General features: G+C 45.0%; 1 protein-coding gene across 1 annotated transcript; it reads left to right on the plus strand.

Moving 5' to 3' along the window:
* Window positions 1-12,628: 12,628 nt before the first annotated feature.
* mex3b (mex-3 RNA binding family member B) lies at window positions 12,629-17,727 on the plus strand. Its single transcript, XM_080214308.1, has 2 exons — window positions 12,629-12,958; window positions 14,418-17,727. The coding sequence occupies exons 1-2, from the start codon at window positions 12,700-12,702 to the stop codon at window positions 15,824-15,826; spliced, it is 1,668 nt and encodes a 555-aa protein (XP_080070434.1). The 5' UTR covers window positions 12,629-12,699; the 3' UTR covers window positions 15,827-17,727.
* Window positions 17,728-20,601: the final 2,874 nt, after the last annotated feature.

Genomic DNA, 20,601 nt, shown 5'->3' on the forward strand with positions numbered 1-20,601 from the left:
GGGATTCGGGTTCAATTCCGGCTTTGGGTCACTGTCTGTGTATATTTTCTCCGTGTCTGTGTGAGTTTGCTTTAGATGCTCCAGTTTCCTCACACATCCAAAGATGTGCAGGTTAGGTTGATTGGCCGTGCTAAATTGGCCGTGGTGTCACGAGGATTAACAGGTTAAATATGTGGGATTACGGGAATGAGGCCTGAGTGGGATTGTGGTCGGTGCAGACTCGATGGGCCGAACAGTCTCATTCTGCACTGTAAGGATTCCATAATTCTATGAAATGACCTCCCTGGTACAGAAAATCTACTTTAACACACGTGGTATCTCATTCCTTCTGATTTTAATTATTGTTGGAGATTGATAAAATTAAAATTCAAACTTTTAAAATCTCTTCTATTGTCTCATTTATCTCTCTCTTAATCCAATCTATTTTTCCACTTCTTTATTTTGCAGACACGTAATTGCTTGCCCTGTTCATTCTTGGAGGCCCCAAATACCATGGACAAGGGAGGCATTTTTTTTTAAACTTTATTCCCATCCAATCAAGTCAAATTAAATCCAATTCAGAGTCCCAACAAGTTGGGACATTCCTGATCCAAGCTGACAAGACAGGGCTCTCGCCTCCTGTCTAGGGCTCGATCGACATGATCCAAGCTGATTGGAGTAGGTGTAGCTCCTCTTCCAAGGCTTGATCTCATTTGCATCTTAGCCAAAAGGCCGAGATGCCGCTTTTAAAAATTGCTTCAAATGAAGCTGAAATGTAACCTAATGACTTCAACCAAGTGCAGCATGTCGATACTACACTTGATCTTAGCCAAAAGGACAAGGGAGGCATACTGTTTTGATAGAAGCATTCATTGCAAAAACATAAGAACATAAGAACATAAGAAATAGGAGCAGGAGTAGGCCATCTAGCCCTTCGAGCCTGCCCCACCATTCAATAAGATCATGGCTGATCTATGGCAAAGTGCATGTGTAACAAGGGAAGCACAAATCCACTCCAGTGTAAACCTCATCTGAGTAAAGCTCTGGAAATTTGCCCTCCAGCTTTGCTGTAAATAATTTTGGAAGACAATTGAGTTAACCGCTTGAAGATAAAAAGTACTCCAGGATTTCTGACTACTGAAGGATGATATCCTTCAAAAGGGGGTGCGTTGTCCTTTCTCAGACTATATTAGCTTTGTGTAAACCATAGAGGCTGGAATTCTCCCAACCCACCTGCCACTGGAATTCCAGCAGGTTGTTTGTGGGGGGGAGGGGGGGACCAAGTAAAGGTTCATTGAATTCAGGCAGGAATCTCTGGTTTTCAGGCAAGCGCAGTTGGAGAATCCCTCCCAACACATTCAAGTTCCCTTTCAGGAGAGATTATCACTGAAATCTTGCTGCCATTCATGCTGGCGAGATCTTACTGTCCTGCCAATGGTACAACCCCAGCAGTGGCTTTCCCAGCAGCGAGGGGCGTGTTCAACGGGAAACCCCATTGTCAATGGCAGGGTCATAAGATTCCACCACCAACAAACGGCACATTGCCTCCCTGAAGCAGGCCACAGACAGGGAGAAAAATCCCTCCCTGTGGGTCGGATTCTCCGACCTCGCCTGCAGCTGGGATTCTCACGTCCCACTTTTCAGTGAGCACAGATTTGGCTGGGCCCCAAATTCTCCCTTCTCACTGGCAATGGGGCATGAATGACTGGAGAACTCTGGCCTCAGTCTTTCAATAGTTTCACCTTGACTCATTAATATCGCTGTCATTACTAGAATATTCGTAACGCTGACGCTGTGTTAAGACACTAAATCTAACCTGATAGTTCACTCCGGTGTTAATGAGGTGTTGTGCATTCAGAGGAACTTTCTTCAGTTTTAAAGTTTATTAGAGTCACAAGTAGGCTTACATTAATACTGCAATGAAGTTACTGTGAAAATCCCCTAGTCTCCGCACTCCAGTGACCGTTCGGATACACTGAGAGAGAATTTAGTGTGGTCAATGCACCTAACCAGCACGTCTTTCGCACTGTGGGAGGAAACCGGGGCAGCCGGAGGAAACCCACGCAGACACGGGGAGAACGTGCAGACTCCGTACAGACAGTGACCCAAGCCAGGGATCGAATCCAGGTCCCTGGCGCTGTGAGGTAGCGGCGCTAACATTGTGCCAGCATGCTGATATTTTGAACCAAGGTGGTGGATTAAAAGATTTCATAGTCTCATTGATGAGAATGTCAGAGGTGTCTAAAAACCTGATTCACACAACTTCCTCAAACTACACCACCATCATTTAGTCATTTATGTTATTGCCTTTCTTGAGAACTTGCTGTATACAAATTGGTTGCTGAGTTTATTTTCATAACTCTGGTGACTACACTTCAAAAACAAATGATCTGTGGAACATGTTTGGGTGTCCTGAGGACATGGAATGCTCTGCATAAATCCAAACTCTTTCTATTTAATGATAGCATTAAAGGACACAATGCAAAGTGGGGAACAAGTTAAATCCTGTTATTGAAAAATGCATTTATGTGAATTTTTAATTTGGTTTGGGCTCTTATTTCAGATCAGTCACTGTGTAGAAGTGATATTAATTTTTTTCAGCAAATATTTTGCCTGACTTATGAGGAAACGACAGACACCTGTGCAATAAAAAGTGGGTCATATGTGATAGACAAGATGTGACACTGAAAGCTCTATCCGGCTTTAGAGATAATCAAAAAAATGAATACTTTAGTAATGAGATTCCCCATAAAAGCTGGTTTATATCATTGTTTACAATAGAACATGTGGCTCGCATACCAAATTTAGAATATTAGGGCCAAGAATTCACTACAATGGAATTCACTATAATGGCAATCTTGATGATGGAACGCCAGACATTAGGCAATGATTCTTGCTGATCCGATAGTGGCAAATCTATGTCAAAATTTGCTGACAATTAGAATAGGCCACAGAAGGTGTGAGGGATAAACAGTGGATGTCTGATACACATCACCCAGAACAGAGAAACAGTCTATTTAAAAAGGGGCAAAATGAAGGAGAATGATCTCATGATGTGGGGATGGGTTGTAAAACATAGGAAAGGAACAGCCTGGTCTGATTGAACTTGATTGATGAGCTTGTAAGTAAATAAACAGTCGGCAAGAAGGCGCCTCTATACATAGGGTGGTCCCCAAAACTGTACACAATCCCTCACCATATTTCATCACAAGTTACTTGGAAATTTAAAAATAATGGACTGGGGCTTGCTGGGTCAGGACATTTCACTGTGTACCCTTTCTCCGAACCCTTCAATTCATAATTTCCTTGCACTGTAGCAGTGCAGATTAAGAATGATAAGGCAAAGGCAGTGGGGCCTTTGGAGTCTCAATAAGTGGTGAATCGATGGAGGTTCTTCTTAAAAACTGAGAAAGTGACAGGGGAACAACTGAGTTGGGGGATGAATTCAGAGTTAAATTAGGTACAGGGAGAGAAATAATGAGACGGGGAGAAAGATTGGATAAAGGACTAGAGAAAAAGGTACAGGAAAGCAAACTAAAAGGTAAAATGGAATTTAAAATTTGAAACAGTTTATCACTTAAAGAATGAGAGCCCGCCTTTTAAATTGTTAAATTCCTGGGCCAGGGGTTAACTGCCATTGCCACATCATCAAAAAGATCCTTACCCTTTTAATTACCAGACTTAACATTCTGTGGCAAGTTTAATAGGTGATTAATGTGGAAATCCAGCGGGTTCTTAAAACTAATGGGGTGATTAAGGATGAGCAAAGCTGATGGCAAAGTCATATAAACTAAACAGTAAATTCTGGAGATATGCAACTCACACCATATCTTTTAATCCCTTGAAGTTGCTACGGAATTTGCATGTTAATATTGGCATGCATTGTAATACACTTTTGATTTTGAGTAAGATCCAGGCCAACATCAGTTGGGGGAAATATTTGGCTGCCAAATCAGTTATTTATTCTATTAGTAGGTTCAGATTTTGAAGTTTTCAGAGCAAATCCGAGATGATGTTATCCTCAGAATAACCTGATGAGCGACTGAATATTTTTCTCTTTCTGAACCCTCTAACACAATACTGTAATGGTCCAAGTGACAGCGAAGATCAGAGTGCAGCAAACTCACTCTCATCGATTCATTGAATTTACTGGGGGAAGGGGATGGGGAGAGAGATCCAGGGGATGGTGCAGAGTTACCACCCTGCCGTTACGGGAATTGGACAGGGCGAGGGGCAGAGCACGGGAGGGTCCACTGACTACAGGTGGGATTTTCATAGAATCATAGAAACCTGCAGTGCAGAAAGAGGCCCTTCGGCCCATCGAGTCTGCACTGAACACAATCCCACCCAGGCTCTACCTCCATATCCCGACACACTATACCCACTAAACTCTCTAACCTGAGCATCCCTGGACACTACGGGGCAATTTCTTAGCATAGCCAATCAAGCTAGCCTGCACATCTTTGGACTGTGGGAGAAAACCGGAGTACCTGGAGGAAACCCACGCAGACACGAGGAGAATGTGCAAACTCCACACAGACAGTGACCCGAGCAGGGAATCGAACCCGGGACCCTGGAGCTGTGAAGCAGCAGTGCTAACCACTGTGCTACCGTGCCACCCATATTTTATGGTTTTGGGATGAGTGAGGCCGTAAAATTTCACCCCTAGTATTTGACAAATAACTTTGTGGAGTGGTACAAAACTTCCCAGAAATTATAACGTAGCAAACATAATGACAGAAGTGAGTCATACCAAAATTTCCTGGAACTTCTGCACCATGGTACTGGCATGTGATAGAGTACATGTTTTCAGCTAACGCAGGCCTTTAGATAAAGGCAAAATACTGTGGAACTGAAACAAAAACAGAAAACAGAATCCCTACAGAAGGAGGCCAATCAGCCCATCAAACCTGCACCAGAACCTAACCCCTTAACCCTACATTTTAACCCTGCTAATCCCTCTGACACTAAGGAGAAATTTAGCATGGTCAATTAACTTAACCTGCACATCTTTGGAATGTGGGAGGAAACCAGAGCACCTGGAGGAAATCCATGCAGATATGGGGAGGATGTGCAGATTCCACCCAGACGGTTACCTGAGGCCAGAATCGAACCCATGTTCCTGGCACTGTGAGGCAGCAATGTTAACCACTGTGCCACCGTGCCACCCACTAAGTTTATTTATAGTCGCTTGTAGGCTTACATTAACACTGCACTGAAGTTACTGTGAAAATCCCTCGGTCGTCACACTCTGGTGCCTGTTCGGGTACACTGAGGGACAATTTAGCATGGCCAATGCACCAAATCAGCACATCTTTCGGAATATGGGAGGTGCACCCAGAGGAAACCCATGCAGACACGGGGAGAACATGCAGACTCCGCATAAACAGTGACCCATGCCGGGAATTGAACTCGGGTCCCTGACGCTCTGGGGCTGGAAAATCTCAGCGGGTCTGACAGCATCCGTGGAGAGAGAATAGAGCCAATTGAATCTGAATGAGCCTTTGTTAGAGGTCAACGGAAATCTTGTCGGAGAGGCAGCTCTGACGAAGAGAGATTTTCCATACCTATCGGTAAATGTCTCTGCATTATCCATGAAACAGACAATCTAAATGCTTGTGTATATATATATTCAGGTTATTATAAATATATATATATATAAAATATGCAATCATTCTAACTTCCTTAGATGTATATGACAATTCTCCATCTTAATCAATCTTAAATGATTTCTATCCTTTATTTTCATGAACTAGATGATTTTTCTGCACCCATGTGGATTAACAACTAACAGTTCTCACACTGAACACCAATTACCCCAGCTGCTTACACCTTCCATGTGCAGCTGCACATGTCTTTTACGTGAGGTTCTCAAATCATAACTCAAACAAAAAAAAATCCTATTTAAAATGTCTGCGCTGGCAGTTTGATTGGAACAAGCAAACAGAGAAAAATAAGATCACAGCTTGGTTTATAGGGCCACAGAGGAAAGGACTCCTGGTACAATCAGTATTTTATGGGGTGGGGGATGATGCAAGCCAGGATCCTGAGCTGCGTGTATTAAAACTTACCTAGAGCAATTTCAGCACAGGCGCTCCTTGAAATTCCCCAACACATGCCACCACAGACTGCTTTTCTAAAAATGCATCTCCCGGACTAAACTGAGCACCGTAAAAATCAATCCAAAGTGAGTAATCCACCATTTAAAACACGCATTTAGAATCAGCCACAGTGCTTGTACGGACATTGTACTTACAGGGTGCATTCCTAAAATAAATGCATAAATATATGGAAATGTTTCAGTACTGTAAATGATTCATGATTTTCGATGATAGCACAGTTGCCAACAGAAAACTGTTAACATTGCTGCTTAAATTAGCACAGAAACCTGACTATTTTCGAGGAGATTACAACCGGGGAACTAAAACGATTTGAAGAATGAGGCACACCATGAGGTAGGTAGGTGTGAAGATAATAAGTTATTAACAAGATGTGGTTCTGACCAATGACCAAAGCCTGTTGGATTTCCTCTATAATTTGCATGATTATATGTGTTTATCAGATTTTATTGGCCAGTCAACATAAACATTCAGCAATCTTGATTGAGGCAGTTTACCATCACCATAACCATGGTGCAAATACCGGTATCATTATTCATCTGATTGATGTGGTACGTGTTATTTTCATTGACAATACTTTTCAGTGCTGATTTCCCGCGTAAGTAAGATAAAGGCACACGGATGAGCATGAGAGCTGAAAAAAAGCCCGTGTGGAGAAAAGTTGACTTGGACAGACTGGCAGAGTATCAATTAAATGGTGATAATTGGGAAATGTTGATGTACAAAAGGACCTGGATGTCCTCGTACACCAGTCACTGAAAGCAAACAAGGAGGTACAGAAAGCAGTTGGGATGGCAAATAATATGTCGGCCTTCATTGCAAGAACATTTCAGTGCAGGAGCAAGGATGTTTTAATTCAGCTCTACAGAGCCCTGGTGAGACCATACCTGGAGCACTGTCTGAAGCTTCAAGAAAGGAGACAGTTGCCATAGAGAGAGTGGTTCAGGTTCACCAGATTAATTCCTGGGATGGCAGGATTGTCTCATGAGGAAAGAAGGGGTCTGTATTCACTGGAATGCAGAAGAATGAGAGGGGATATCACTGAAACATTAAATCCTGACTGGGGTTGGGGAGGAGGGTGGGGGGAGCGGGGTCTAGAACAGTAGCGGGCAACATTAGACCCAGAGACTACATGCGGCCAATTTGGGTTCTGTGTGCAGCCTATGAGACAATTTAGAACATAGAACACTACAGCACAAACAGGCCCTTTGGCCCACAAGTTGCACCAATCATATCCATACCTACCAGACCTATCTGTAACTCTCAATCCCATTAAATCCCATGTACTCATCCAGAAGTGTCTTAAAAGATCCCAGCGAGTTCACCTCTACCACCACTGACGGCAGCCGATTCCACTCACTCACCACCCTCTGAGTGAAAAACTTACCCCTGACATCTCCTCTGTACTTGCTTCCCAGCTCCTTATACCTGTGTCCTCTCGTAGTGACCATTTCAGCCCTGGGAAATAGCCTCTGAGAATCCACCCTATCTATACCTCTTATAAACCTCTATCAGGTCACCTTTCAACCTTCGTCTCTCCAGGGAGAAGAGCCCTAGCTCCCTCAACCTATCCTCATAAGGCATGCCTCCCAATCCAGGCAACATCCTTGTAAATCTCCTCTGCACCCTTTCAGTAGCTTCCACACCCTTCTTGTAGTGAGGAGACCAGAACTGCGCACAGTACTCCAAGTGGGGTCTGACAAGTGTCTTATAAAATTTGTTGACCACTGCCCATGTGCCGGGTTGTCATATTCCACTGATTTCTGTCCCTGTAGTTTCTTTTCCACTGAGTATGACGGAAGTGATTCACACGTAAGACAAGGACAGGAGAAGTGAGGTACGTGCGGATTGCTCACAATATTCTCTGTCAGAGCTGTGCACTCCCTCTGTGTCCGTAGTGTAAATACTTATTTTGTTTTTACCATTTGAAGTTGATGACGGTTGTATTAACATATAAATGATTTTCTCAAACTTGTTACGAAATGTGCGGTGTGTATTAAATGTATTTAATCTTACTTATGGGGGTTATGTCCGATTTCAATCTTGCAGCCCACTGAGATGAAGGAGGACCTCGCAGGCGGAACACTCACTGCTCTGGAACAAGTCACTAGAATTCTGTTTCAGGCTATTGGGTCGGCCATTTAGGAGTCAGATGAGGAAAAATTCTTCACTCAGAGGGTGGCGTATGTGTAGAATTCTCTACCACAGAAAGCTGTGGATGCCTGAATATATTTAGAATCATAGAATCCCTAATGTGCAGAAGAGGCCATTTGACCCATTGAGACTGCACCAACTCGCCAACAGAATATTTTACCCAGGCCATTTCTCTCACCCTACCTCCATTAACCCACACATTTCCCATGACTAATATAACCTAGATATTTTGGAACATTAAAGGGAAATTTACCATGGCCAATCCACCAAACCTACACACCTTTCAACAGTGGGAGGAAAGCAGGGCATCTGGAAGAAACTCACACAGACATGAGGACAATGTGCAAACTCCACACTGACACTGACCCGAGGTCTGAATTGAACCCTTGCCCCTGGAGCAGTGAGGCAGCAGTGCTAATCACTGTGCCCGTTTAAGAAGGACAGAGATAGATTTCCCGGATGGGATTTTCCAACTGTATTTGCCCTGAGACTGAAATACCTGTCCAAGGTCAACAGACCTTTGTGTGGTCCTGTCCCACCCTCTACGATTCCCCTGGTGGATGGGACAGTGTGAAGGACATGGAGAGAGCATGGGCACATGATATTGAAATAGAGGATCAGTTATGATCATTATTGCATGCTGGAGCAGTTTCGAGGGGCCAAATGGCCTAATCTTGCTCCTATTTTTTTGTTGCATTTTGCATAATATTCAATATTTTGCTTTTGTGCCTTATACCTAACATTGAATGTGCAATGGAAATATTAAGGGTATTACAATTGTACTGAGACATCTCAGAATGGGAGAAGCTGTAGAGAGAAAAGTCAGCTTTTATTACACTTTCCTTCATTTTCAATTTGAAATATTTTGTGATGTACATTTACAAATATTATGAATAAGATATATCTATTTTGGTGGAATAAAAACACAAGGCGCGCCTTGCTGTTTTTCTTTTCATTAGCCCAGGCCGTTTTAAACTCAAACCAGATTACATTAACACTGAAGACTCCCTTATCCAGGCTTTGGAATGACCTTCCTCTAACGTTGAGATACTGCTTTACAACAGCGAATTAAAAAAAAGAGACATATGTCCTTCCCCCCCCACCTTCTTGTTTTGCAAACGTCTCTGGATTCTCAGGCAAGGGAGTATCATGGATGGGGATTGTCCTTGGGATTTGTTGACTTGTAGCCCTACCTAAGCTTGCAAGGCGTGGCACATTGTCGGGCACGTCCTGTTTTCACGCTAGGCACACAATCACCTCTGAATTGGTGGAGGGTTGGGGGGGGGACCCTTGGAGCGGAATGTTATTGATCTGTTGCGTTCAGCCACACCGGCAGATAATAGCAGTTCGCGAGAGGTGGGGAGGATGTGTGGGAATGGAGATGATCTTCTTTGCGGATGCTGAAAGGGCAATTTTCGGGAGAGGGAATCATTTAGGGCGCAGTGACTTGCGTTGCAAGCTTGAATGTGATTGTGTTAAAATAGATGGCGATGTACCAAGAGAGAGAGAAAAAAAAATGCTTCCCTATTGAGAAGGGGTTTTAGGGCAGTCTATATTAACATAAGCATTGTGGGGGTAGAGCAAGCACTTTCCATCCCACCGGTTTCAAACTGAGAGAAAAAAAATGTCTTTTGTGATTGAGGGGCTGATCCATTGCCCTCCCGAAGCTCACGTCCACAAATAGCCTTTTCTTCCAATCTGAATGCAGATTCCAGCATTATGGAATTCTCTTGTGCCTGTGTGGCTGTTACCATTCTCAGACCATGTGTTCCTCCCCCTCATTCCCATTTGCCTGGCAAATACCCCCCTTTTTCTTCCCTTAAAGAAACGTGTTATATTACAAACCGTTAACTTTTAAAAAAAATAATTATTAATTATCCCGAAAGCTTTCTCTCGCGCGATGAATTGTTTTTTTTAAGATGCTTGTTTTAGTTTCTGTAAATCACATTCCCAGCTCCACCATTTTCGAAAGGCGTTAAAATTATAACCACTGAATAATGGGTTTTAAAACTTAAATTGCGATACCATCAATTGTAAATCAATCAGTTAAGAGCTAGGGACAAATAAAATGTGCCTAGCCTTCAGTGTTTTAACCAGTTCCTTTTGCTCAAAGTCATGTTTGTACCTTTATTCTGTGTCATTAATTAAAACAAAAGGGGACATGTATTTGACGTGCTTTTTTTGTTGTGTTTGTCCATTCAAGAAATCTCATTGCAAATGACACAGAGCAGTTAACATGGTGCAGGAATGGATATGTTTACCTGTGTTATTTGTCTGCACCGGGCCTGTTGTTATTTGATAGCAAGTTGACCCTCTGTGACACATGGCTGCGATTTCTTGCTTATAAGGAGCAAACGAGAGGGTGAGAGAGAGAGAGAGAAAAAGCGCTGCCCTTCCATCTCCCTCCCCTCCAGCAACGTGTTATCACACGGAATGACAGTATGTTCGAGAGATGTCGCCAATACAGTGGTGGGTATTTCTATCTAACCCAAGCTGTGGTGACGGTCCAGGAATCTGGTGCAATGGAACTTGCAAGGCAATTTCCCAAACCACCATCCAATTGTCTCCACTATAAGCTGATACCCAGGCGATAGCTATTCTTTATTGTGTGTGCGCGCTGGCGAGGGAGGATTTGCAATTCTCTAACTCGCAGGGGTCCGTTCCGACGAAATTACCTACAGTTGACAGCAGAGAGAGAGAAAAAAATCATTTTATCTGAAAGCGAGCTGCAGACATCAGCAGCTCAAACCTTCAGGTCCCGCCTCCAGCATTAGGGCTGCGAAGTCGCTCGGTGGAATAACAGTTACAACAAAGAGAGGTTTGGACTTGTTCCCTGCAGAATCTGAGACTACCAGTGATAAACGTGGCCGGACAACACTTCATTCTCAATCGCCAGGCGTAACGTGCCCTGAAAGATTGCTGCTGGATTTCAAGTCTGACCCGTTTGGTTTTGTCAAATATATATATATAAAAAAAACAGCTCCAGGCAATAAATCCCCATCAGTAAACAATCACAGAAAGAGGTCCTAGTCAGAATGATAACGCCCGTTTGCTGACATCTGCTCACAAATATGGTCCACTATAAAAGCATGGGTCATTGTTAACAGCAGTAATGATAAAATGCGACCGTGGCTTGTGTCCGCCCTATAGGTGATCCCAGCACGACTATTACAGAGAGCCCAAATCTGATCTTAAGCATGGCTAATTTGACAGGAAAATAGCCCTTTGTAACACTGTGCAGACAATAACATTGATTTTAGTGACTGCCTCATTAACATGTCTGCACAGTGACAGCAAACTCATTTTTTTGAGGGGTGGAGGGAGATCCAAGATATATAATAAATCCTTTTAGGTTTGAGATATATTTGGACTACCTGTTCCATAAGGGCGGGGGAAGAGAGAGAGAGACCATCTGCAGCTTTTCATTGTTTCATTGTTAGGAGTCGTGGAGGAGAGAGGGAGGGGAGAAGGAGGTTGGGGAAGGAAGGGAAGGGGGGAGAGAGGGAGGGGGGGAGAGGGAAAGAAAGAGAGAAGGAGGGGGGGAGGGGAAGGAAGGGAAGGGGGAAGAGAGGGAGGGGGGAGAGGGAAAGAAAGAGAGAAGGAGAGAGGGAGGGGAAGAAAGAGGGAGGGAGGGGAGGGGTAGAAAGAGGGAGGGAGGGGAAGAGAAGGGACGGTCCCATTCACTAGCTGCTCCCTAACTCCCTCCCCGGGCCAATGAGGCGGCTCTCCGCCTCACCTCTGCCCGCCGAGTGTATCTGATGCCATGGGGCATTGCTGGGCGGCAGAGCCGGGGCTGAGACTGGAGCAGGAGACGGCGAGACGGTGCTGAGAGCGGCTGGGCGAGGGAGAGAGAGAGAGAGAGAGAGTGAGAGAGAGAAAGAGAAGGCGGCCAGCTCCCTGCCCCCTTTCCAAACACACACAAAGAGAGAGAGAGAGAGAGAAAGGCAGCCTGCTCCCTCCCAAACACACACACACACAAAGAGAGGGAGAGGGAGGGAGGGAAGGCAGCCAGGAGGAGCTCAGACCCTGCTGCCGACCCGGGAGGGAGGGGAGAGCAGCTGAGGGGAGATCTATATATTGTCCAGAGCCCCCCCCCTCCCCAGCCGAAAGCGGCAGTGGGTGCCCCCCCTCCCTCTGGGAGCAGACACAAAGGCAGTGGGGTGAGCTGCGGCCCCAGGAGCGGGCCACTGCCTTGGCTTGGGGCTCCTACCCGGGGAGCCTCTCTCTCTCTCTCTGTTCAATCCTTACTCCAGCCTCTCTCTCTCTCCTCTCTTGTCTCTTTTTCCCTCCCTTCCCCCCCTCTCCTCCTCCCCTACCCCCCACCCCCCTCTCCCTCCCTCCCTATACCCTCCCCTCCCGTTTTGCTTTGTCTGATTCCTTCCTGCTTCTCCCGGGCTCAGCCTCTCCTCTCTCTCTCCCTCTCTCTCTCTCCTTTACATTAAAAAAGATGCCGAGCTCCCTGTTCGCCGACATGGAGCGGAACCCCGGCGGCAGCAGCAACAATAACAGCGGAGGAGGAGGAGGAGGCGAGGCGCTGGATGACCAGAGAGCGCTGCAAATTGCCCTGGATCAGCTCTCGCTGCTCGGGCTGGACAACGACGAGAACTCCATTTACGACAACGAGCCGAGGAAGAAGAGCGTCAACATGACCGAGTGCGTGCCCGTGCCCAGCTCCGAGCATGTCGCAGAGATCGTGGGGAGGCAAGGTAAGGAGCAGCCCAGGGCTTGGCGTGGCCCTGCTGGGTTCAAAATGTGGCAATTTGGTGCTGACTTGAGCTGATGGGATACAATGCATTACTATCCCGTGTCGAGGACTGTATCTGTGTACTGGCTGCTGATACAATGTATCTTTCTCTTGTGTATCTCTGTACAGGCTGCTGATACAATGTATCTTTACCCTATCTGTGTACACGCTGCTGGTACACTATCTTTACCCTATGTTATGTGCAGGCTACTGATACAATGTATCTTTCGCTTGTCTATCTCTGTACAAGCTGTGATACAATGTATCTTTACCGTAGGCTGCTGATACAATGTGTCTTCTATGTTGAATGCAGGCTGATACAATGCATCTTTACCCTATCTATGTACAAGCTGCTGATACAATGTATCTTTACCCTATATACAAATTGCTGATACAATGTATCTTTACCCTATCTATATACAAGCTGCTGATACAATGTATCTTTATCTATATACAAATGGATGATACAATGTATCTTTACCCTATCTATATACAAATTGTTGATACAATGTATCTTTACCCTATCTATATACAAATTTCTGATACAATGTATCTTTACCCTATCTATATGCAAGCTGCTGATACAATGTATCTTTACCCTATCTGTATACAAATTGTTGACACAATGTATCTATCCTATTATGTACAGATTGCTGATACAATGTATCTTTACCCTATGTATATACAAGCTGCTGCTACAATATATCTTTACCCTGTTCGGCTCTGACAAAGGGTCATCCAGATTTGAAACGTTGGCTCTGTTCTCTCACCACAGATGCTGTCAGACCGGCTAAGAATTTCCAGCATTTTCTGTTTTTGTATCTTTCTCCAGTTTACAGGCTATTGATACAATGTGTCACTATCCTGTGTGCACAGGCTGCTGTGTCTTTTCCCTTGTTCCTATCTATGTACAGACCGCTGATACAATGTATCTGCTCGCTCAGTGTATCTTTATTCTGCAACAACGTGTCTCTTTATTCGGTGTATCTTCATTGCATCCTGTCCACTGAAACTATGCATCATTGCTCTCTCTCTCTGTGTCTGCACCTCATTCTATAACATGGATCCATCCTCAGCCACAGTGCAATGTGTGCCTCTTTATTGGGGGGGTGCCGGAGCTAGTTGCAAATAAATCATCAGAGTGATGGTCACAAAAGGAAAGTGCAGAGCTGTAGGAGAGGGGGATCTTGGAGTATTTTCACTGCTTTGTGTGCTGGCTCTGAGTAATGGGGATTACAAAGGAAAGTGCAGGCATGCGAGAGGAGGGCATTGTGCAGAGGGGGAAGAGACGTCGGAGCTTTTTGCTCTGATTTTCATTCGGCTTCTTGTGTTTTTTTTTAAACCAGTTTGAGAGAATGTCTTGTGACTAAACGATGGGGTTTGTTTTCTTTCTCTCCCTCTTTCTTTCTGTTGCTTGTAAGGTTGCAAAATCAAAGCTTTGCGGGCAAAGACCAACACTTACATCAAGACCCCGGTGCGTGGGGAGGAGCCAGTGTTCGTGGTGACCGGTCGCAAGGAGGATGTGGCCATGGCCAGGCGGGAGATCATCTCAGCGGCCGAGCACTTCTCCATGATCCGCGCCTCCCGCAACAAGAACACTGCGCTGAACGGTGCGCCGCCGGGTCCGCCCAACCTTCCGGGCCAGACCAGCATCCAGGTGCGGGTCCCTTACCGGGTGGTGGGGCTGGTGGTGGGGCCCAAGGGGGCGACCATCAAGCGGATCCAGCAGCAGACCCACACCTACATCGTCACGCCGAGCCGCGACAAGGAGCCGGTCTTCGAGGTGACCGGCATGCCGGAGAATGTGGACCGGGCGCGGGAGGAGATCGAGGCGCACATCGCCATGAGGACGGGCGGCCTGATCGAGCTGACGGACGACAATGATTTCCACGCCAACGGCACGGACGTGGGCTTCGAGCTGGGCGGCCCGGGCAGCCTGTGGAACAAGCCCAGCCCCGGCCGCAAACCCTTCGCCACTTACCGCAACGACAGCTCCAGCTCGCTGGGCAGCGCGTCCACCGACTCCTACTTCAGCCCGGCCGGCCGCCTGCCCGACTACAGCCCGCCCGCCCACTTCCCCGGCGGCGGCGGCGGCGGCGCCGGCGGGAACTTCGTCTACGGCGGGAACGGCGCCGGGGAGCCCCTCGCCGCTCCCCTCGCCGCCCCTCTCCCCGCCGCCGACCCCCCCGACCTCGCCTTCGACTCCCCCGCCTTCGACCCGGCGCCCGCCCCGCCCCCTTCCGCCCTGCTCTGGTCGCAGTTCGATCGTCCCAACCCTCCCGCCGCCGCCAACGGCGGATCCCCGGCGCAGCAGCAGCAGCAGCGGCGAGCCAACTCGGCGGGAATCCCGCCCCCGCGCCTCTCGCCGCCCCCGCCGCCCCCTCCTCCTCCTCCCCCGCTGCAGGTGAACGGCGGCTCTCCCGCCGCCGCCGGTGGCGGCGGCGAGCACCACCCGCTGGCTCGCCGGGTCCGCAGCGACCCGCTCAGCGGCGTCCCCTCCCCCATCGGCTTGGTGCCCTTTGCCAACGGCGGGATTCCCGCCGCATCATCCTCCTCCGCCGGCGGCGGGATCCCCGCCGAGCCCAGCGGCTCTTGCTCGTCCTCCTCCTCTTCCTCCTCCTCCTCTTCGTCCTCGTCCTCCTCCAGCATGAGGCGGAAAGGCAGCCGGGACTGCCTGATGTGTCTGGAGAGCGAGGTGATCGCCGCCCTGGTCCCCTGTGGCCATAACCTCTTCTGCATGGAGTGTGCAAACAGGATCTGTGAAACCAGTGAGCCCGAATGCCCTGTATGCCGCAAGGCTGTCACTCAGGCTATCCGCATCTTTTCCTAAAAAAACAAGCAGCAAGGCAGAATTAGCAGCAGAAAGTCATTTGCAATGCTGCATTTACTAAGATCAGTAGAATTAACAGCAGATTGCAATACTGCAGTTACTAAAGATCTGCAGAATTAGCAGCATAAAGTCCTTTGCAATGGTGCAGCTATTAAGATCAGTAGAATTAGCAGCAGCAAGTCCTTTTACAATGCTGCAAACACTTTAAAATCCAGAGAATGAGCAGCAGAAAGTCCTTTTACAATGGTGCAAACACTTTAAAATCCAGTGAATGATCAGCAGAAAGTCCTTTGCAATGGTGCAAACCACTCTAAAATCCAGAGAATGAGCAGCATAAAGTCCTTTGCAATGGTGCAGCTATTAAGAACAGTAGAATGAGCAGCAGAAAGTCCTTTTACAATGCTGCAAACACTTTAAAATCCAGAGAATTAGCAGCAGAAAGTCCTTTGCAATGGTGCAAACCACTTTAAAATCCAGAGAATGAGCCGCAGAAAGTCCTTTGCAATGGTGCAAACCACTTTAAAATCCACAGAATTAACATCAGAAAGTCCTTTACAATGCTGCAGTTATGAAGATCAGTAGGATTAATGCTGCAGTTACTAAGATCAGTAGAATTAGCTGCAGATTTGCAATGCTGCAGTCAAGCTGAGTAGAATTAACAGACTTGCAATGCTGCAGTTATTGAGATCAGTAGAATTAGCTGCAGATTTGCAATGCTGCAGTTAAGATCAGTAGAATGAGCAGCGGAAAATCTTTTGCATTTGCTGCAATCACTTAAGATCCAGAAGAGCAAAGTTAGCAAAAAAAAACTACATATCGCGTATATTATGTGAAATCGCAGGTTTAAAAGAGAATTCTAAATGAGAATTGCGTTACAGATTGAAGTATTTTATTCTTTTTTGACTTGAAAAATTATATTTCGTATGGCAGATGTTTACAAGTATTTTAATTTAATTTCAGTGAGACTTTTTTGTAGCTGGGTTCAAATCTTTTTATTTTCGATGGCCTTAAACCGGGGCTGGAACACTGTATAATAGTTTTGTTAATATCTCAACACAATACTGTTGTCTGGGTCCTGAGAGACCACAACCGTGTGTCAATACAAGCAGTATTCAGGAGGGTAGAGATAGAAGTGGATAAGAGAGACTTTTAAAATAAAAAAAACCCGCTTCACCCAGCATATTTTCTAGTCAATGATATAAAACATATTTTATTCTATATTATTACGAAAACATAATTATAAAAGCAGCAAAAATCAATGAAAGGAAACAGTTAAGCTTTCTAACATTTGTACAAGTAGAAACCAGTGAAAAATTACAAATTCTGTTGCACCACTATAGTTTTTAGTATTTCTATTTTAATACATTTGTTTACCACTTGTTTATGTATATGTAGGTGAAGTTACTTGATCGTAAATGTACTTTATTGAGAAAAGTTTAAAAACGAAATATATTTTATTTTATGATAAAGGGCCTTTAACCTCATGGTCAAATACTAATATTATATTTGCTGAGACAAGAATTGAAATTGTATCAAGAGTTTTATTTTTCTGACATTTAAAGTTCTACATAATAAAGGTAAAACTTAAGTAATGGTGCTACTTCATGTTTTTTTTAAGTATTTCTATATAAATAAAATTGGTACATGGAATCAACAATTCTTGAAGCATTTGTTGGTCTTAATGTATACCACACGCATTTATAGACACACTGCAAACTGGCAAAATGGTACAGTACTTAATGAGGAAAGTTCCAAGCCTCTTAATTGACAAAATTTGTGAATGGGTTGATAAAATCACTGACATATTTGCTTCAGAACGGGGAACCTTGTTCTATTGTGCATGCACACTATAGACCCGTAGATTTGCTTAGAATCTGTGTTAAAGTAATGCTTGAGCTAATGTGGAGAAAACCATATACTACAGCTGGTTTAATAGTTGCTGCACGTGCTGTTTGGCTTGTAGTTCAGACTTGTTGTTAATTTGCAATAAATACCAACTACTTTTTAAACGATTGTGGCTTCTTCCAGAGTGTTGGGTAGGAGAGGTGCAATTGATTGTTCAATCTTCATTTCCAACTACTTCACTTTAAATTGGGTGCACCCAGGATCGTTCTGGTGCTGGATGCAGTTGTGAAAAGGTTTTTCGGTGCCCTGGTCTCACAAACAGACGTACACTCCAGCTGTCGTGACAATAATGGACCAGAGCAGACTTGGCCTTATGTGGCTCATGATTTAATGAATTGGAAGCGTTTCCTTTTCACTAGCCTTGCATGACCCGTCTTCTGTTACAGTGAATTTGCTGCTTGGATTTCTTCCAGGGATATGAAGCAGCAGCTGCTTTTGAGAAGTTAACTGTTAGGTGTGGTCTGAGCGCCTACATTCGGAGGGGAGAAGTTCCTAAAAGAGTAAAGCAGATGTTATACGGGGAAAGCTTTTCGAAATAAAGCACCCTCCACCCCCATAGTCCTGTTAGTTGGACTCGTGAGGAATGGGTTCAGCCACATGTGCACATATTTTGTGGTGGAGAAGCTCACTGCAGGTAGGAGTGAGCCAGGGAATAATGACAATAATTGGTTAACTGAGAGACTTTTCTGATTAGCTTTGTGCTGCTGTGACATCAATATCCTGGTGGCATGAAAGCATCTTAATGTGTTGTTAGGCAGTAGAAAGTTTGCCGTGTTTAGCAAAACAATCCATGGACTAACATATCTTAATTTCCCATGGTTGGATATTTGCATGAATAAGATCCAACTAAATGCAATTTGCCTTGTCAGCCTCAAAATTACATTAAAGAATTTTACACTCATTAGCCACCACACTTCGTTCTGGTAGCTTTTCTCCATTGTTTCCAGTGTATATTGCCACTGGTATGGACCTTTTTTCAAATGGATTAATAATCACAGAGTCCCCATCTAGGTTATGGTTCTCTGTGATAAATACAAAATACTGCATGTAAACCATGTTTTAACTTGGAAGAAAGCAGGTATTTACTTTAGCAGTATTAGTGAGATTGCTTCTCATTGTGAAGCCTGTCCACCCTTGGAAGAAACCTCATTAGAGGTGTACACTGAGAAAACACCAGAAGAATAGGAGCCCAGAGAGAGCTCAGGTGGGGCAGAGAATGCCTCCAGCTCATTCAATTATTGCAGTGCCTGGGGCAATTGCCACCTCATAAGACTAGCCCTACACTGCAGACCCCTTATAAAGCCTATAAGGACCCCCAGATATCCATGAACTCAAGTTTGAGACCCTATGGTTTAAAATTTTAATTGGCAGAGTTCTGACTTCTCTCAGTCCTGTTACTTACTTTGTGAACACAGTAAAAAGTCTGACAACACCAGGTTTTAGTCCAACCGATTTATTTGATAATAGACTCACATGCTTTCGGGGTTAGTCCCTTCGTCAGGTGAATGGAGAGTTCTGGCCTCAGACAGAGCGTATAAAGCACAGGTGCTTTATATGTGCTTTATATGCTCTGTCTGAGGCCAGAACTCTCCATTCACCTGACGAAGGGGCTAACCCCGAAAGCTTGTGAGTCAAGAAGCGGGTTGATGGGTTCTTGATAAGAGAGGGGATTAAGGGTTATGGGGAGAGGGCGGGAAAGTGGAACTGAGCCACAACAGATCAGCCATGATCTTATTGAATGGCGGGGCAGGCTCGAAGGGCTAGATGGCCTACTCCTGCTCCTATTTCTTATGTTCTTATGTTCTTAAATCGGTTGGACTAAAACCTGGTGTTGTCAGACTTTTTACTGTGTTTATGCCAGTCCAACGCCGGCATACCCACATCATGACTTACTTTGTGAACAGCTAACGTCCACATATAAAGTATTCGCAAGATGGCCAGAAGTGAGTGAAATACCTAATTACTAATATAGACTCGGGTGTAGTGTTTAGGAAGCTGCTCCACTTTCATAATCGTTCTGTCCCTGAATACATGTCAGTTACTTAATTCAACTATTTATTTCTTCAGATCAGTTGTGGGGCTGATACTTACCATTCTCGTTAAAAATCTTTTCTTGACATGAAAGGAATGAACCCTATTGCAAACGTTTGGACAAAGTAGGATTTTATGTTGTGAAACTTTCAATAAGTTTAGGCCATAAAATGTATCAAATTAGACAATCTAGATTATATATCGAATTCCTGTTATTATCAAAAACCAAACTGTACAGACTTTTAGGGGCTGGATTGTTTGGGTGTGTCACAAAATCATTTAGATTTTTTTTTAGAAAAGTTAAGCACATTAACAAATATTTGTTAAAAATCATGTTGAAAAATCTCCCTTTATGGGGTAATTTGATGGGGGGGGGGTCAATTTGCTGCTGATGCAGGTGTATTTGTTGTGTTGAATGAATGGATTTTTTTCATATCACACCGAAGTTAAAAAGTTATGTTACTGAAATCCCACTTGTATACAGGGCATTGATTGTCAGGGATGGCACAGACCTCTGGTGGCTGACAGTGCCACTCTTTAGCCTACCATTTTTGGGTGTGCAACAATGACCTGAGGCCACTTGGCCTCTTGATATTTGCTCTTTGTGATTGGCTAACTGGATTGTGGGTGTGGAAACTATGCCCTACCACATTCAGCCAGCAATTTATGAATGGGGTCAGTGTGCCTCGACAGGGAGTGCCTATGCAGATTACTCCATGGATGAATGCGATCAAAACAAAACCTGTCCCCCACCCACATCCAACAACAATAAGAATTTATGCAGCACCCTTAGTGGAGGAAAACATTCTAAGATGCCTGATGGAAGACCACAACATCGA

The sequence above is a fragment of the Carcharhinus amblyrhynchos genome, chromosome 28 (assembly GCF_965287045.1).
Source record: "Carcharhinus amblyrhynchos chromosome 28, sCarAmb.v2.hapA, whole genome shotgun sequence".
Lineage (NCBI taxonomy): Eukaryota > Metazoa > Chordata > Chondrichthyes > Carcharhiniformes > Carcharhinidae > Carcharhinus > Carcharhinus amblyrhynchos.

Bases quoted from the DNA above. Each gene is read 5' to 3' on its own strand.
- mex3b (XM_080214308.1), top strand. From the start codon at position 12,700: ATGCCGAGCTCCCTGTTCGCCGACATGGAGCGGAACCCCGGCGGCAGC. The intron at 12,959-14,417 runs GTAAGGAGCAGC...GTTGCTTGTAAG, and splicing joins AGAGATCGTGGGGAGGCAAG to GTTGCAAAATCAAAGCTTTG.